At 47.0% G+C, this 14470-nt stretch overlaps 1 protein-coding gene across 4 annotated transcripts; it reads left to right on the top strand.

The window, feature by feature from the left end:
* The first annotated feature begins 1487 nt into the window (after positions 1-1487).
* LOC101837503 (T-cell-specific guanine nucleotide triphosphate-binding protein 2) lies at positions 1488-9979 on the top strand. 4 transcript variants are annotated; one of them, XM_040748703.1, is made up of 3 exons: positions 1488-1670; positions 7657-7684; positions 8311-9979. In XM_040748703.1, exons 1-3 carry the CDS (start codon positions 1497-1499, stop codon positions 9627-9629), a joined length of 1521 nt encoding a protein of 506 aa, XP_040604637.1. In that variant the 5' UTR covers positions 1488-1496; the 3' UTR covers positions 9630-9979. The 4 variants fall into 4 exon arrangements, with proteins under 4 accessions (XP_040604637.1, XP_040604638.1, XP_012966903.1 ...); XM_040748704.1 differs by having other exon boundaries at positions 1567-1796; positions 7480-7684; XM_013111449.3 differs by having other exon boundaries at positions 1568-1796.
* The last annotated feature ends 4491 nt before the right edge of the window (positions 9980-14470 follow it).

Here is a 14470-nt window from a genome sequence, read left to right on the forward strand (position 1 = left end):
CTTTCTTTCTTGAGATAGTAGCACAGGTTAACTTTAAACTACTTGACCTTGAATTTCTGAAATTCTCACTTCCACCTCCCAAGTGTTGGAATCACAGGTGTCTTCTTCTGAGCCCAGTTTATGCAGTGCCAGGGATGGGACCAATTGTTTCATGAGTGCCAGGCAAGCACTCTGACTTCTGGGCTACATTCTCAGCCCAGCCCTGCAGATGGCTTGCTTTTGTTGAATCTGGTGGATTTTTTTTTCCTTTTTCGAAACAGGGTTTCTCCATAGCTTTGGAACCTGTCCTGAAACTGCTTTGTAGACCAGGCTGGCCTTGAACTCACAGAGATCCATCTGCCTCTGCTTCCTGAGTGCTGGGATTAAAGGCGTTCACCACCACTGCCCAGCCTATCTGGATTTCTTCTTTTTTTTTCTTTTTTCTTTCTCTTTCTCTCTCTCTTTTAAATAAAGATTTTGTTTATTTTTATACAGTATTCTGTCTGCATGTATGCCTGCAGGCTAGAAGAGGGTACCAGACCTCATTACACATAATTGTGAGCAATCATGTGGTTGCTGGGTTTTGAACTCAGGAACTCTGGAAGAGCAGTCAGTGCTCTTAACTGATGAGCCATCTCTCTTAGTTGCAGCATCATGATGTATTTGCACTACCTAGATTGTTACAGCAGCAGTAGGGAACCAAAATGCTGCTTAATGTTTATATCTGTAATGATATTGTTTTATTTCAATATTAGCAATTTCTCTTTCTGGATGAATGTAACTCACCTGGGGCTATTCCTCTGTCCCATTCAGAGGACTTGGATGTTACTGGTATGTAGGGGACAGGTGCCGGGGAAGCTTCTAGCCACCCAATGAGTGTCACCTGTGTAGTGGAAGAGACTCAGAGGCAGATAGCAAAACCCCTGGATTATAAAGCTCAGTGGAGCCTCGTGAATGATGAATACATCAATATGCTTGGAGGAGGATGTACCATGATTCCAGGAAGGAGGGGAGGCATGCTCTGTGCTCCCTCCTAGACCTGCCTCTTTGCCCTAAAACTAAAGTTGTAAATCCAGCACTCTCCTGAGTTCTGGGAGCTATTGTAGCCAATTGCCAAGCCTGAGCAAACACATTTTTTTTTCTTCCTCTCAAGATTTGTTGAGAGTCCATAGTGAATTATAGGAAATCAGAGAGTTTTGGAAAGTCCGCACCCAGGGCAGGGCATGTAAAGTAAACGTTAGTTTATTATCCCCACAGAGTCTGGTTGAACAGGTGATGGAGCAAGGCCATGAGTGGGTTTGTGTGCTGAGTTTTGGCCCAGCTCTTGGATAGTATAAGTACAGCCTGAAGTCTTGATGAAATGACCCCTCCTCAGACACTATGTTCTCCTGCCATGATTCCTGCATCCTCCCCCCATTGTCATGCCAGAAGCAGGCCAACACAACTCTACAGCCCTGGTGGCTTTCAGTTTCTGTGCCTAGAAATGGTTGTGCTGTGAGAAGCTTACTTTCATTTTCATGTTCCTGGAAGTGGCGACTCTGCAGTGTTGTGGCTCCCTCCCTCTGTTGGCTGATCTTGTGAGGGCAGGACAGCAGTTAGGGATCAACCTCAGACTCTTCAAACACAGCTCAGCCCTCTCTGCAGTAGTCACACAAGTGCAGCACACTTGGATTTCCAAGTCCAATCTGCAGGTCTGTGTACGCTTGCTGTGGCTGATGCTGTGGGAAGCTCTTCACGGAACCCATTCTTGGCTTTTCCAGTGGGAAGGTTAGGAGCTCAATTCTGCCACCAGAAATCTCTTTTTCTCAAGGGAGCTGGTGAGTGAAAAGATATATATTTTTAATTAATACAGGTTTACCAATAGGACTATTGGCTGTAGGTCTGAGGGTGGAACAGCCTGCATGCCTGATGTGGTTGGGGTGCCATGGACTTATGTGGGAACAACAGACCTTGGCTGGAAACCCACTCCTCCATCAGCCTGGGAGCAGGCAGCTGCATAAATCTGGCATATAGTTGGACTGTTAGCCATCCCTTGGGGGAGCACCACCCATTGGAAGCGAAGTGCAGGCTCCCTAAAGTTAATTGCAGGAAGGCTAAACACAAACCGAGGACTATCTTGAGAATGCAAGGGAATAGAAAAGAAGCAATCCTTCAAATCAACGACAATCAAATGCCAGTCTTTAGGAATGGCCACAGGCACGGGCAAGCCAGGCTGCAGAGCCCCCATAGGCTGCATGGTCGCATTCACGGCCCTCAAGTCTTGTAGTAACCTCCATTTTCCTGATGATTTTTTAATTACAAATATGGGGGTATTCCAGGGGGACATGGAGGGGACCAAATGGCCCACCTCCAATTGTTCTTGAACTAGCTGATGAGCCGCCTGGAGTTTCTCTGCTGGTAAGGGCCACTGTTCCACCCATACAGGATCATCTGATAGCCATGTGATGGGTATGGGGGCTGGTGGTGCAACAGTGACCCTCATTAAAAATTGCAAAACCCTTCCTATCCCCTGGGGCCCTGGTATCCAAAGGGAGGGATGCCACCGGGCAAACCTCTCCCTGCTCTAGTTTATCTAGTCCCCTCCCCTGACTCCAGCCCATCCTTTGCATCATCTGGGGGGGCCCCGCTTTTGGACTTGGGTGCCTGGGTGGTGAGGACCACTCCCATTTCTCGTAGAAGGTCTCGTCCCCAGAGGTTGGTAGGGAGGCCAGACAAAATATATGGTTGAAAAAACCCTGTGTGGCCCTCAGAGTCTTGCCACTTTAGCATTCTGAGGCTTTTTTGTGGCACAGCCTGTCCTATTCCCTGGAGGGTCACCGTCCCTTCCTGCTTGGGCCAGGCAGGGGGCCAGAATTTGTCTGAGAGGGCAGAAATGTCCATGCCAGAATCTAAAACGCCTTTGAAGGACTTGCCTTTTATCTTTAATGTAAGCTGGGGGCGGTTCTCTATGGTGGCTACCCAAAATACTGCTGGGCCAGTACTTCCAAAACCTTGGTTGCCCCCTTTTTTTTTTTAATTTTTTGAGCCTCACAAGGAGCTGTAGGGAGGAGGAGTAACTGAGCAATCCATTCTCCTGCTGGGATGGCAACAACCCCACTGTCCACTGATGTCATTATTTTAATCTCTCCCTCGCTATCCTGGTCTAGAACCCCGGGGTGTACCTGGATGCCTCGAAGGATAGTACTGGATCATCCTAAGAGTAGTCCAACTGTGCCTAGGGGCAATGGCCCATGTACCCCAGTAGGGAGGGCCTGGATCCCCATCTCGGGTGTTTGGACTGCCTGGGTAGAGGGACCGATGTCCAATCCTGCACTCCCTGAAGTGGCCCTGAGGAGGTCTGAGAGATGAAGGGGTTGCTCTGGGGGAGGAAACGAATCTTGCTGCTGCTCACAGCAGGGGTCATTGCCCCAAACACATTGGCTTTTGGGCCCTGGGGTGGGGCCCTCTTCCAGTTTCCCTGATTATTATTAGCAGGAAGGAAATTGCCCCCCAAGTCAGTTCTAGAGTAGCAGTCAGTGGCCCAGTGATATCCCCTTTGGCAACGGGGGCATAAGCCAGGTCTCTTGAGACTAGTAGTACTATTTTGAGGGCACTCTCTACGGAAGTGTCCCTCCCTACCACAGCTGAAACATGTTTTTCTCCCTCCCTGATTAGGTCTTTCTTTTCCCACTTGGGGTGGAATAGCAGCAGCTAACACTTGGCCCTGAATGAAGTTACCATCAATGTCCCTACACATCCGGATGTAGTCATTTAGACTTTTGTTGCGGTGGGGGTGAAGAGCCTCCTTACAGTACTTATTTGCATTTTCAAATGCCATCTGCTTGATAACTGGCATCGCAGGCCCAATGCCCCCAAATATTCTCTCTGCTACCTGACTGAAGCAGTCTACAGTCTTGGAAAGGTTCGGAGGGTCCTTGAAGGACTTTGGACAGGTGATTCCCTCCTTCCTTGGAAGGCAATGCTTTCCAAGCATCTTGGGCCGCTGCTGCCACTTGGACATAGACAGCGATGTCATATTGCATTTGTGGCATATTGACCACTCCCAGTAAGCTTCTCCACATTTCTCTGGGGCTGTCCGGCCTGTGCGTTTCTTTTTTTTTTTTTTTTTTTGGTTTTACGAGACAGGGTTTCTCTGTATTGTTTTGGAGGCTGTCGGTCCAGCCCGGCCTCGAACTCACAGAGATCCGCCTGCCTCTGCCTCCCGAGTGCTGGGATTAAAGGCGTGCGCCACCACCACCCGGCTAACTTTTACATTTCAAATTAACCTGTACTTCTTACCTACACACTGCCATGTGGCAGTACCTTTTTTCCACACAGCAAGTTTGTCTTGCTTCTCTCTGTGTCTTCTCGAAATCCTGAGACTCCGCCTGTCTAGTTTGCTCTCTTCTTTTTGTCTGCAAGTCCTGCCTAACCTCTACCTGTCCAGCTATTGGCCAGTCAGTGTCTTTAATAAACCAATCACAGTGACGTATATTCACACAGTGTGAGGGAATATTCCACATCCCGTTTCTCTATGAGGTTTAGTATAAAGGATTTGTACCCCGTTCGTTATGTTCAGTATAAAGGATTTGTATCCCGTTCGCTGTGTTTAGTATAAAGGATTTGTACCCCGTTCGTTGTGTTTAGTACTGGACATGTAATTTCTTCTTGTTTCCTGTGCCATAAGTCTTCCATGACCTGAGAGGTCATGGTGTTAGGAATAAAGCTTGTGACATAACTTGGCGGATTCCGTGGCAGGTGAGGGTGACCGAGGTGGAGAACAAACATGCCAGGCAGACAGAGCTTAGTGAGAAGTTTTATTAGAAAGGGAAGGAGGGGGGAGAAGGAAAGAGAAAAGAGGTTAAGAGACACAGACAGAGAGAGGACAGAAGAGAAGAGAGAGATGGGAAAAGTCCTGTCTGCCCCAGGGGAACAGCAGGAAAGAGAGAGGGAAAGAGAGAGAGAGAGGGTAAGTGGGCAGGGTCTTTCTTTTTTTTTATTTTTATTTTTTTGTTTTTTTTCGAGACAGGGTTTCTCTGTATTGTTTTGGAGGCTGTCCTGGAACTCACTCTGTAGACCAGGCTGGCCTCGAACTCACAGAGATCCGCCTGCCTCTGCCTCCCAAGTGCTGGGATTACAGGGTCTTTCTTTTAAAGGGGTCCTTTGCACATGTGTACAGACTAGTAACCCATGGAACCCTGGGCTGACTAGGCTACTGCCTGAGTGCATTCTACCAGGTGACAGGGGCAGGCCAGCATAATGCCCGAGTCCTTACATATGGCCCTTCCAAAGTGACAGAGGGATCTTCTTGATAATGCCCTCTTCCCTCTTCAACCCCTACTCTTGTGTCATTCACACTATCTCTTTTACTTGTGGGACAGTCTACAGGGGTCAGTCACCCAGGTGACTATCTTCTGGGATGTGTTTGAACTTTCTACACAAGATAGAGCAAGGTGAGGAGTGGGCTCGGCTCAGGTGGACTGCCTCTTAGAAAATCCTATGAGAGGACTCAGTAGGTAAAGGCACTGGACACCAAGCATGATGACTTGATTTCAATCTCCAGGCGCTGCGTGGTGGAGGGAGAGAACCGACTCTCACAAGGCATTTTACCTCTGCTTGAGCACCCCACCCCCATACACACACAAAGTAAAGAAAATATAATTTAAAGGAATCTCATTAAATATCCCAGAGACTTCTCTTCTGTTCCCTGCCCCCCCTGGGGTTTTTTTTAATTAAGATTTTACTTTTTTTAGAGAAGTTTTAATTCCACAGAGAAATCAAGAGACAGGTAGTGACTTCTTCTTTTTTTTTTTTTTTTTTTTTTGGTTTTTCGAGACAGGGTTTCTCTGTGGCTTTGGAGGCTGTCCTGGAAATCGCTCTGTAGACCATGCTGGCCTCGAACTCACAGAGATCCACCTGCCTCTGCCTCCCGAGTAGGTAGTGACTTCTTAATAGACTGCTGTCCATGGTACATGCATGGTCTCTCCCACAGACTGCTTTTCTTGACACATGTATGATCTCCCCCTCAGACTGCTGCCCTGACATGTGCGTGGTCTCCCCCATAGACTGCTGTCCTACACGTGCATGGTCTCTCCCATAGACTGCTGTCCCTACACGTGCATGGTCTCCCCCATAGACTGCTGTCCTACACGTGCATGGTCTCCCCCATAGACTGCTGTCCCTACACATGCATGGTCTTCCCCATTACCAGCATCCCCACCAGAATAGTGAACTGTCAGTTATAGGTTGTGGTCAGACAAGGTTAAGAGACCATGTGAGAGTTGCTTCCAGTTCTTTTTTTTTTTTGGTTTTTCGAGGCAGGGTTTCTCTGTGGCTTTGGAGGCTGTCCTGGAACTCGATTGGTAGTCCAGCCTGGCCTCGAACTCACAGAGATCTGCCTGCCTCTGCCTCCCGAGTGCTGGGATTAAAGGCGTGCGCCACCAACGCCCGGCCATGCTTCCAGTTCTTATTCATCTAAGATTCATCTGAGCACACACCCTGTTATGGTGTCACATTGAGTATTTTCACTGCCCACGACCCTTTGTGTTGCCTTTTCACTGACTTGATTTTCTGATAACCGCTGTATCTGGAAGGTCACTCAGCATGTATGATATGCTGGGGAGGCTGGGGAGGCTGGGGAGGCTGGGGAGGCATGCAGACTTTGTGGGTGGCTTTTTTTTCCCCACTTAGTTTTTTTTTTTTTCTGTGTAGCTTTGGAGCCTGTCCTGGAACTAGCTCTTATAGACCAGGCTGGTCTCAAACTCACAGAGATCTGCCTGTCTCTGCTTCCCAAGTGCCAGGATTAAAGGTGTATGCCACCACCACCCAGCTCACTTAGTCTTTTCATGGTTTAACAGTCTTCTCTTACACTTCTGAATAGTAAATGGCCATCTTGGGAATTCCACATCTTATTAGTTCATTCACTTACTAAAGGCCATCCTGGCTTTTTCCAAGGTTTGTTATTATGAATAAACCCTCTAGAAACATCCACGTGCATGTTTTTGTGGGAGCAAACATGTAAATGTCAAGGAGCACACGTTGACTGTGTTTAGTGCTAAAGAAATTGCCATGCTGTCTTCCAAAGTGAGTGTTCCATTTTACTTTTTTATTTTTTACATTTTACTTTTGATGTTTTGAGACAGGGTCTCTCTATATAGTTCTGGATGCCTTGGAACTCACTGTAGACCAGGCTGGTCTTGAACTTAGAGGTCTCTGTCTCTGCCTCTCAAGTGCTGAGATTAAAGGTGGGTGCCACCACATCCAGCCTTTGGTTCATTTTTTTATGATGTTCTTTGTTCTTATTGCTCAATTTCAAGAGTTATTTCTATACTTTTAGGTCACAGTCTTTTATTGGATGGGACTTTGCAAGTATTTTTTTCTCAATCTGTGATTATCTTGTCAGTCCCATGGTAACATCTGTCTTTTATAGAGAAGTAGTGGGGTTTATTGCTAGGGTTTATTTTATTTTGATTTATGTATATGTGTGTTTGTCTTCATGTGGGTATGTGCATTTGAGTGCAGGTACCCTCAGAGACCAGAGGATCTCAGATCCCCTAGAGCTACAGTTATTGGTAGTTCTGAGCCACCTGATCTGCATATTGGGAAATGATCCCGTGTAAGAGCAGCAAGTGCTCTTAACTGCTGTCATCGCTCCAGTTGGACTCTATTTTACATTGCTCTGTTTGTTTACCCTTTCAGCAACCCCGCACTGTCTCATCACTTTATGGTAAGCCTTTATTTTTATGTGTATGTAGTTGAGGGGATCGAACCCAAGGCCAGGGGCAAGCCGAACAAACACTGTGCCTCTGTGTTACACTCTCCCTCTCCAGGACATCTTAAAGTCAGGAACTGTCACACCACAAACGGGCTGCAGTGTGGTGCCATTTCTCCTTTTGCTTATTAGATGGTATTGTGTCCAAACATTTTTTCAAAATAATAAAAATAAAACAAGATGAAGAATAATATAGGTTAAAAAGTTTGGGTTGATGGGCTGGAGAGATGGCTCAGAGCACTGACTGTTCTTCCAAAGGTCCTGAGTTCAATTCCCGGCAACCACATTGTGGCTCACATCCACCTTGAATAGGCTCTGATGCCCTCTGCTGGCATGCAGGCAGAAGATTACATAATAAATAAATAAACAAACAAATAAATAAAATATTTTTAAAAAGTTTGGGTTGAGAAATCAAGGAACAGTCGCTTGGGGAGGCAAAGTAGCCAACTCCTAGAAACAGAGCAGGGCAATGCTCCCAGTTCTAGTGGGTTTGGAGAGCAGCTTCTGCCCTAACAGCAGAGTTGAGCCCTTCTATACTTGCTAACCTTTGACCTTGTTTCCTACTTCTGCCTTCCCTCCAGTGTCTTTCGCTGCCACCATGGGTCAGTCTTCTTCCACAACCGATACAAATGCCCACAATATGGCCTCCAGCCTTAATGCATTTTTCAAAACTTTCAAGATGGAGAGTAAGGTCATTTCTGAGGAGATCATCAGTTCAATTCAGTCGTTTGTGCAGGAAGGGGACATACAGAAGACGATTTCTGCAATTAACGATGCTTTGGCAGCCATAGAGAATGCACCTCTGAGCATTGCAGTGACAGGGGAGACTGGGGCAGGGAAGTCAACTTTCATCAATGCCCTGCGGGGCATAGGACATGAAGAGAGCGAATCAGCTAAGAGTGGAGTGGTAGAGACAACAATGCAGAGAACGAAATACACCCACCCCAAGTTCCCTAATGTGACCATCTGGGATCTCCCTGGGGTCGGGTCAACTAAATTTAAACCAGAAAAATATCTGAAGGAAATGAAGTTCCAGGAGTATGACTTTTTTCTTATCATCTCAGCTACTCGCTTTAAAGAGAATGATGGCCAGCTGGCCAAAGCAATTGAAAAAATGAAGAAGAATTTCTATTTTGTTCGAACAAAAATTGATAGTGATTTGTGGAATCAGAAAAGATGTACACCCAAGACCTACGATGAGGAAAAACTCCTGGAGTCTATCCGAACAACATGTGTGGAGAAACTGCAGGAGGCCAAGGTCGCCTCCACTCGTGTCTTTTTAGTTTCTAGTGTTGAGGTAGCACAGTTTGATTTTCCCCGCCTGGAATCCACCCTTTTGAAGGAGCTGCCGGCACACAAGCGTCACATCTTCATGCAGTGCATCCCTAGCATGACTGAGGCTGCTATTGATCGCAGGAAAGATGTCCTGAGACAGAAGATCTGGCTGGAGGCTCTGAAGTTTGGAGCATCGGCCACCATCCCTATGATGTGTTTCTTCAAGGACGAGGTCCAGGAGTTGGAGAAGACCCTGATCCACTACAGATCTTGCTTTGGGCTGGATGACAAGTCTCTGGAAAACATAGCCAGGGATTTTTCCCTGCCTGTGGAAGAGCTTGAGTCCACCCTTAAGTCACCCCGTTTGCTGTCATGTGAGATGGATGAGTCTGTGGGGGATAAACTGATGAAATACCTGGAAAAAATATTTGCTGTCACTGGCGGATTCGTAGCCACTGGCCTTTACTTTAGAAAGAGTTACTACCTCCAAAATTATTTTCTTGATGTAGTGACTGATGATGCTAAAATTCTACTTAAGAAAAAAGTTTTCTTGGAGGAACATGAGGACTCTGAGGAAGGCTGTAAAGATGGGGAAAATAAGGCAGCTGGCCTGGGACTTAGCTGACTTTAATGCTTTCAAAACTCTGGAGACTGGGGCTGGAGAGATGGCTCAGAGGTTAAGAGCACTGGCTGCTCCCCCAGAGGTCCTGAGTTCAATTCCCAGCAACCACATCGTGGCTCACAACCATCTACAATTCAATCTAGTGCCTTCTTCTGGTGTGTTGACAGAACACTGTATATGTAATAAATAAATCTTTAAAAAAAAAGACTCTGGAGATTGGAAAGATGGCTTAGGGTGTTCCTGAAGTACCCTGGCCAAGCTGTAGTGACTTTTAGACAATGTCATAGTAAAACTAAGATTTAGTGGTCAACTCTGAAATACACTAAGGAAATTGTATAAAAAGAAGAAATCAATGTGCATGGTGTTTATTATCATAAAAGTATTTAGCTTACCCTGCATATAGAGATTGTACAGTAAAAACAGGTGAAGGGAGGTCTTTCTTTTCTTTCTTTCTTTCTTTCTTTCTTTCTTTCTTTCTTTCTTTCTTTCTTTCTTTCTTTCTTTCTGTGTGTATTTGAGACAGAGTTTCACTATGTAGCCCCGACTGTCCTAGAACTCACTATGCAGTCCAGAATGCCCTCAAATTCACAGAGCTGCCTCCACCTCTAAGTGCCGGAATCAAAGGTGAGTGCTGCCATCCTGACGGAGGGTTTTTTTCTTTATATGAAATTTCCTTCAATAATTTAGATTATTCAGTTACTTAAACAGCCCTCTGAATGAAAATAAAGGAGGAGGACATGACTGCTCCCAGGTATTGTGAAGGAGAAGGTTTATGTAGATGAAAAAGAGAGCATAGCCAGAGGCAGGGATGTCTGGGAGAGTCCAGAGTGAACGTAACCCCAAGCTGGGCCGTGTGAGGAGATGCGGAAGGGGAGAGGGGTGAGCCAAGAGACCAAGACAGGAGGGTAAAGGGTAGAGACAAAAGGGATGGGTAACCAAAAGGGCTGAGCTACATAGGGAGGCAGCTGGAGGAAGGGAAGCCCAGCCCCTGGGCTGGAGGAGTTTAGGGTAGGGGATGGGATATACAAGCCATACCATTTAACAGGTAGGGACTGTGGGATGCTGGGAGAACCTGGAAGCCAGGTCTGATCTGACATGTTAAACAGGCACCTCAGCTAGCCATTTGTCCTGGGTTTGAGAGCTAACACTACCCATGGAGAGTTCACTGTAAATCAACTGGGTTCATGACTCTGTCTGTTTTCCCCAGCAAATACTGTCTCTTGAGATCAGGATGGCCCCTCACCTTTAAGAACTCCCACCCCTGATGAATCCTAGCCCTGAGGACCCCAGCTCTGAGGATTTCACCAATAATCAATTTTGCAGAAGGAAAGACACAATTTAAATATTAGCATTTTGTAAAACTTAAAGAAAAAACTTACTTAGGTGTGTATCCATCAAGTCATGTACTTTGTATGTCAACTCTGCCTCAGTAAAGTCAGAGAAAAAGGAAATGGATATAGACTGGGATTCCTACCCTGTGTTAGCTTTCTGTTACTGTGACAGGGTGGGGTCTCAAGATGGGGTCCTCAGTAGCAGGGGTCCCCAGAGGTAAGGTTGTCTGGGGTGGGGTCACCACAACTGGCGGTCCTTAGGAGTGAGGCCACCAGGGATAGAGATCACCAGGGGTGGGAATCTCGGGGATGGTGGTTCTCAGGGCTGGGTGCTCAAGAGTGGAGTCCTTGCAGCTGGCATCCATCAGGGGTGGGAGTCCTTACAGGTGGTGTCCTCAAGGGTGAGGTCACCAGGGGTGGGGTTCTCAGATGTGGGGTACTCAGGGGTGGGAGTCCTTAGGGGTGAGGTCATAGTAATCACAACAGGCAGTATTTGCTTTCTGATTAGCTATGAAAAACATACAGAGTCATGGACCCAACAGTCTATAGTGAGCACTGGCTCCAAACACAAACCCTCTCTCTCCACGTGGAGCAAAAGAATTGAACTCAGGTCACCAATCTACAGCATTTTACCCTGAGTAATATCTCTGACCTTCAAAGGACTTTTTCATTAGCCAGAAAGAAAAAAACAAAAACAAAACTTTTGGCACCCAAGTGGGGGACCTGATCCAGCCTCTCACCAGCTGCAGCATTGGGGAAAGCAGGCTCTGCCCCTCCACTGGGCAGCACAGTAGAACTAACCTTGCTGATGGGGTGTGGGAGGCATGGGCACCAGTCCAAGAACGGGAGCATGGGAGATCTTGACATAAGGTGGTGTGGGCGAGGGAGAGATGCCCCCCTCACTGCCTGTGGCACTTGGAAGAGCTGACCCTGAGGTCATGAGAGTGGGAGAGTTGTGCCTGCCCCTCACCAGCTTGCAGCACTGAGCAGAGAGGCCCCTACACCTCATCTGGGCAACACAGTAGGAGCTGGCCCTGGTGGTGCAGGTGTGGGTGAGCTGGCCCTGAAGGTGTGAAAGCAGGAGAACCTGCACCCCCTTGCTCATGGCTGTTAGGGTGAACTAGCTAGTGTGGTGTTGGAGGACTCGCCCTTTAGCCACCTGCAACCACCCAGGCCCAGAACCAGGGCTGTGAGTTGGTCCACCCCAAAAATCTACCCCATTTATGAAGGGGCTGGTCCTGCAGAACCAATGCTATACAATCTCCACAACACAGGGAAACAACAGGATATCAAAGAGGAGTTCCAGTGAGGGCCCGGTGTTGACAGTGTAGCAGAAACCAGGGGCTTTGAACCAGACCAATGACTTTGCAATGAACACTTGCAAGTAAAGTTATATGGACTGAAGTGTATACTCTTGTAGTGACCAGCGCCTCCATTTCAGCAGCCATGACAGGCTAACATGTGCTTGCATGGCCTTGCAGCTCCTGTCCTGGTCACTAGGAGGTCAGATGCCCTTCTCGTGGCAAGGAACCAATCAGAAGTTAGCTGGCAGGGCTGTGGTTTACGGCTCTGGATGTGCTTTACGGACAAGTGCACAACACTGACATGCAGAGCATAGCAACCACCCTGGGAGGGCCTATGGGCCATAACAACCAGTTGACCAATCAACACAGGGCGGGTCACCCAGACCTGGAATAGCACCAATCCTGAGGCTGCTTCATGCCCCTAGACACTCCCCTCACGCTGCCCTTTAAGTTCTCTGCTTTGCCAGTTCTTGGGGGTCTTCCTCCAGCCATCTGTCATGGTGGAGGGATGAAGGGCCCGAGCTAATGGGTTTAGCTCGTTAAATAACTTCAATAAAAGACTCCTTGCTTTTGCATCGAAATGGGCCTCTCGGTGATTTTGAGGTTCAGAATTTGGGCACAACACTCTGTGATTCACTCTGTCACACTACAGCTACCACAACCAGATTTCTCTTTTTCGTCTTTTCCCCCTGTTTTCTTTTCTCTTTTTTTTTCTTCAGATTTTAGGACTTTTAATTAATTTGTCCTAAAGTCACTGAAGCAAAAAACATGATAAACATTCTTTTACAACCCCCAACGCAAAAAAAAAAAAAAAAACCCAAAACTATTTGTAGGAAAAAAAAATCTCTTGAAATGTCCTTAAAAGGCTCTGTCATTTAACAGGTAACAGTGTAAAACCCCAGAGTCCTTTCTTTAAAATGAAGTGGGAAAGACTGGGAAGGAATTATTCAAACTTTGTCTTCTTTCCTTGTGGCTTGAAGTCTCCTCCTCCTCCTCCTCCTCCTCCTCCTCCTCCTCCTCCTCCTCCTCCTCCTCCTCCTCGGCCACCTCGGAAGCCCCCTCGACCTCCAAAGCCTCCCCGGCCTCTGCCGCCAAATCCGCCTCTTCCTCCTCCTCTGCCACCACCTCGGCCCCCAAAACCTCCTCTGCCTCTACCTCGGCCACCGAAGCCACCTTCACCCTTAGGTTTGGCCCAGTCCAAAGTAACTTTGTTCCCATCAATCTCTCCATCTTCCATGGCCTCCTTGGCAGCTTTGGCATCTTCCTCACTATTGAAGTCTACAAAACCAAACCCTTTAGAGGAACCAGTTTCCCGATCAGTGACTATTCTTGCACGAACAGAGCCCTCAAATGATTCTTTTAAGGTTTCTTCAGTGGTATCCTCAGACAGACCCTTGACAAACAGGTTCACTCTACTACACAGGGGAGAAAGGACAAAGGCAAGAAAGAACTGGAAAGAATAGCACTTGGAGTGGTGAATCAAAAACTTTGGTTTTAAGTAACCTTTCCTACAGTGCAACAGAAGAAACTCTTCAGGAAGTGTTTGAGAAAGCAACTTTTATCAAAGTGCCCCAGAACCAACAGGGCAAATCTAAAGGGTATGCATTTATTGAATTTGCTTCATTTGAAGATGCTAAAGAAGCTTTAAACTCCTGTAATAAAATGGAAATTGAGGGCAGAACAATCAGGCTGGAGTTTTCTTTTCTCTTATATCTTATTTTATTTTGGTAAGGTTACAAGAACAGAGGTAAGATACAAATGGACAGGGAGATGACTGGGATAGGGTTGCAGGATCTGTAAGCCACAAAGAATAAATAGTTAAAAAAAAAAACCCTAACTGTGGGGACACCAGACCTTGAGCAGAAACCCACTTCCCCTTAGGCCTGGGAGCAGGCAACTGCGAGATAATGTTTACTAAAAATAATTCAGTGCCATAAAGCTCAGATAAGGGCTCGCTCACTGGAACACCATGACTTTGATCCCCCCTACGGCTAGATGTTCCTTCCTGCTCCCTGCGGTGTCTCCCAGATTCTGGGGCCAGAGATTAAACCACCAGCCAGGAGGGTGAGAAGGCTGGGAAGAATTGTTTGTAGATGGATGGCAGAAGTCCTTAAAAAGGGAAGTGTTTTTTCTTGGGGAGTTCTCCTAAGCTGACTTGGGAAGCATAACGTTTTCTTAAAGCAACGGACCGGTCTCTGTGTCATCTATC

The sequence above is a fragment of the Mesocricetus auratus genome, unplaced genomic scaffold (assembly GCF_017639785.1).
Source record: "Mesocricetus auratus isolate SY011 unplaced genomic scaffold, BCM_Maur_2.0 Super-Scaffold_100007, whole genome shotgun sequence".
Taxonomy (NCBI): domain Eukaryota; kingdom Metazoa; phylum Chordata; class Mammalia; order Rodentia; family Cricetidae; genus Mesocricetus; species Mesocricetus auratus.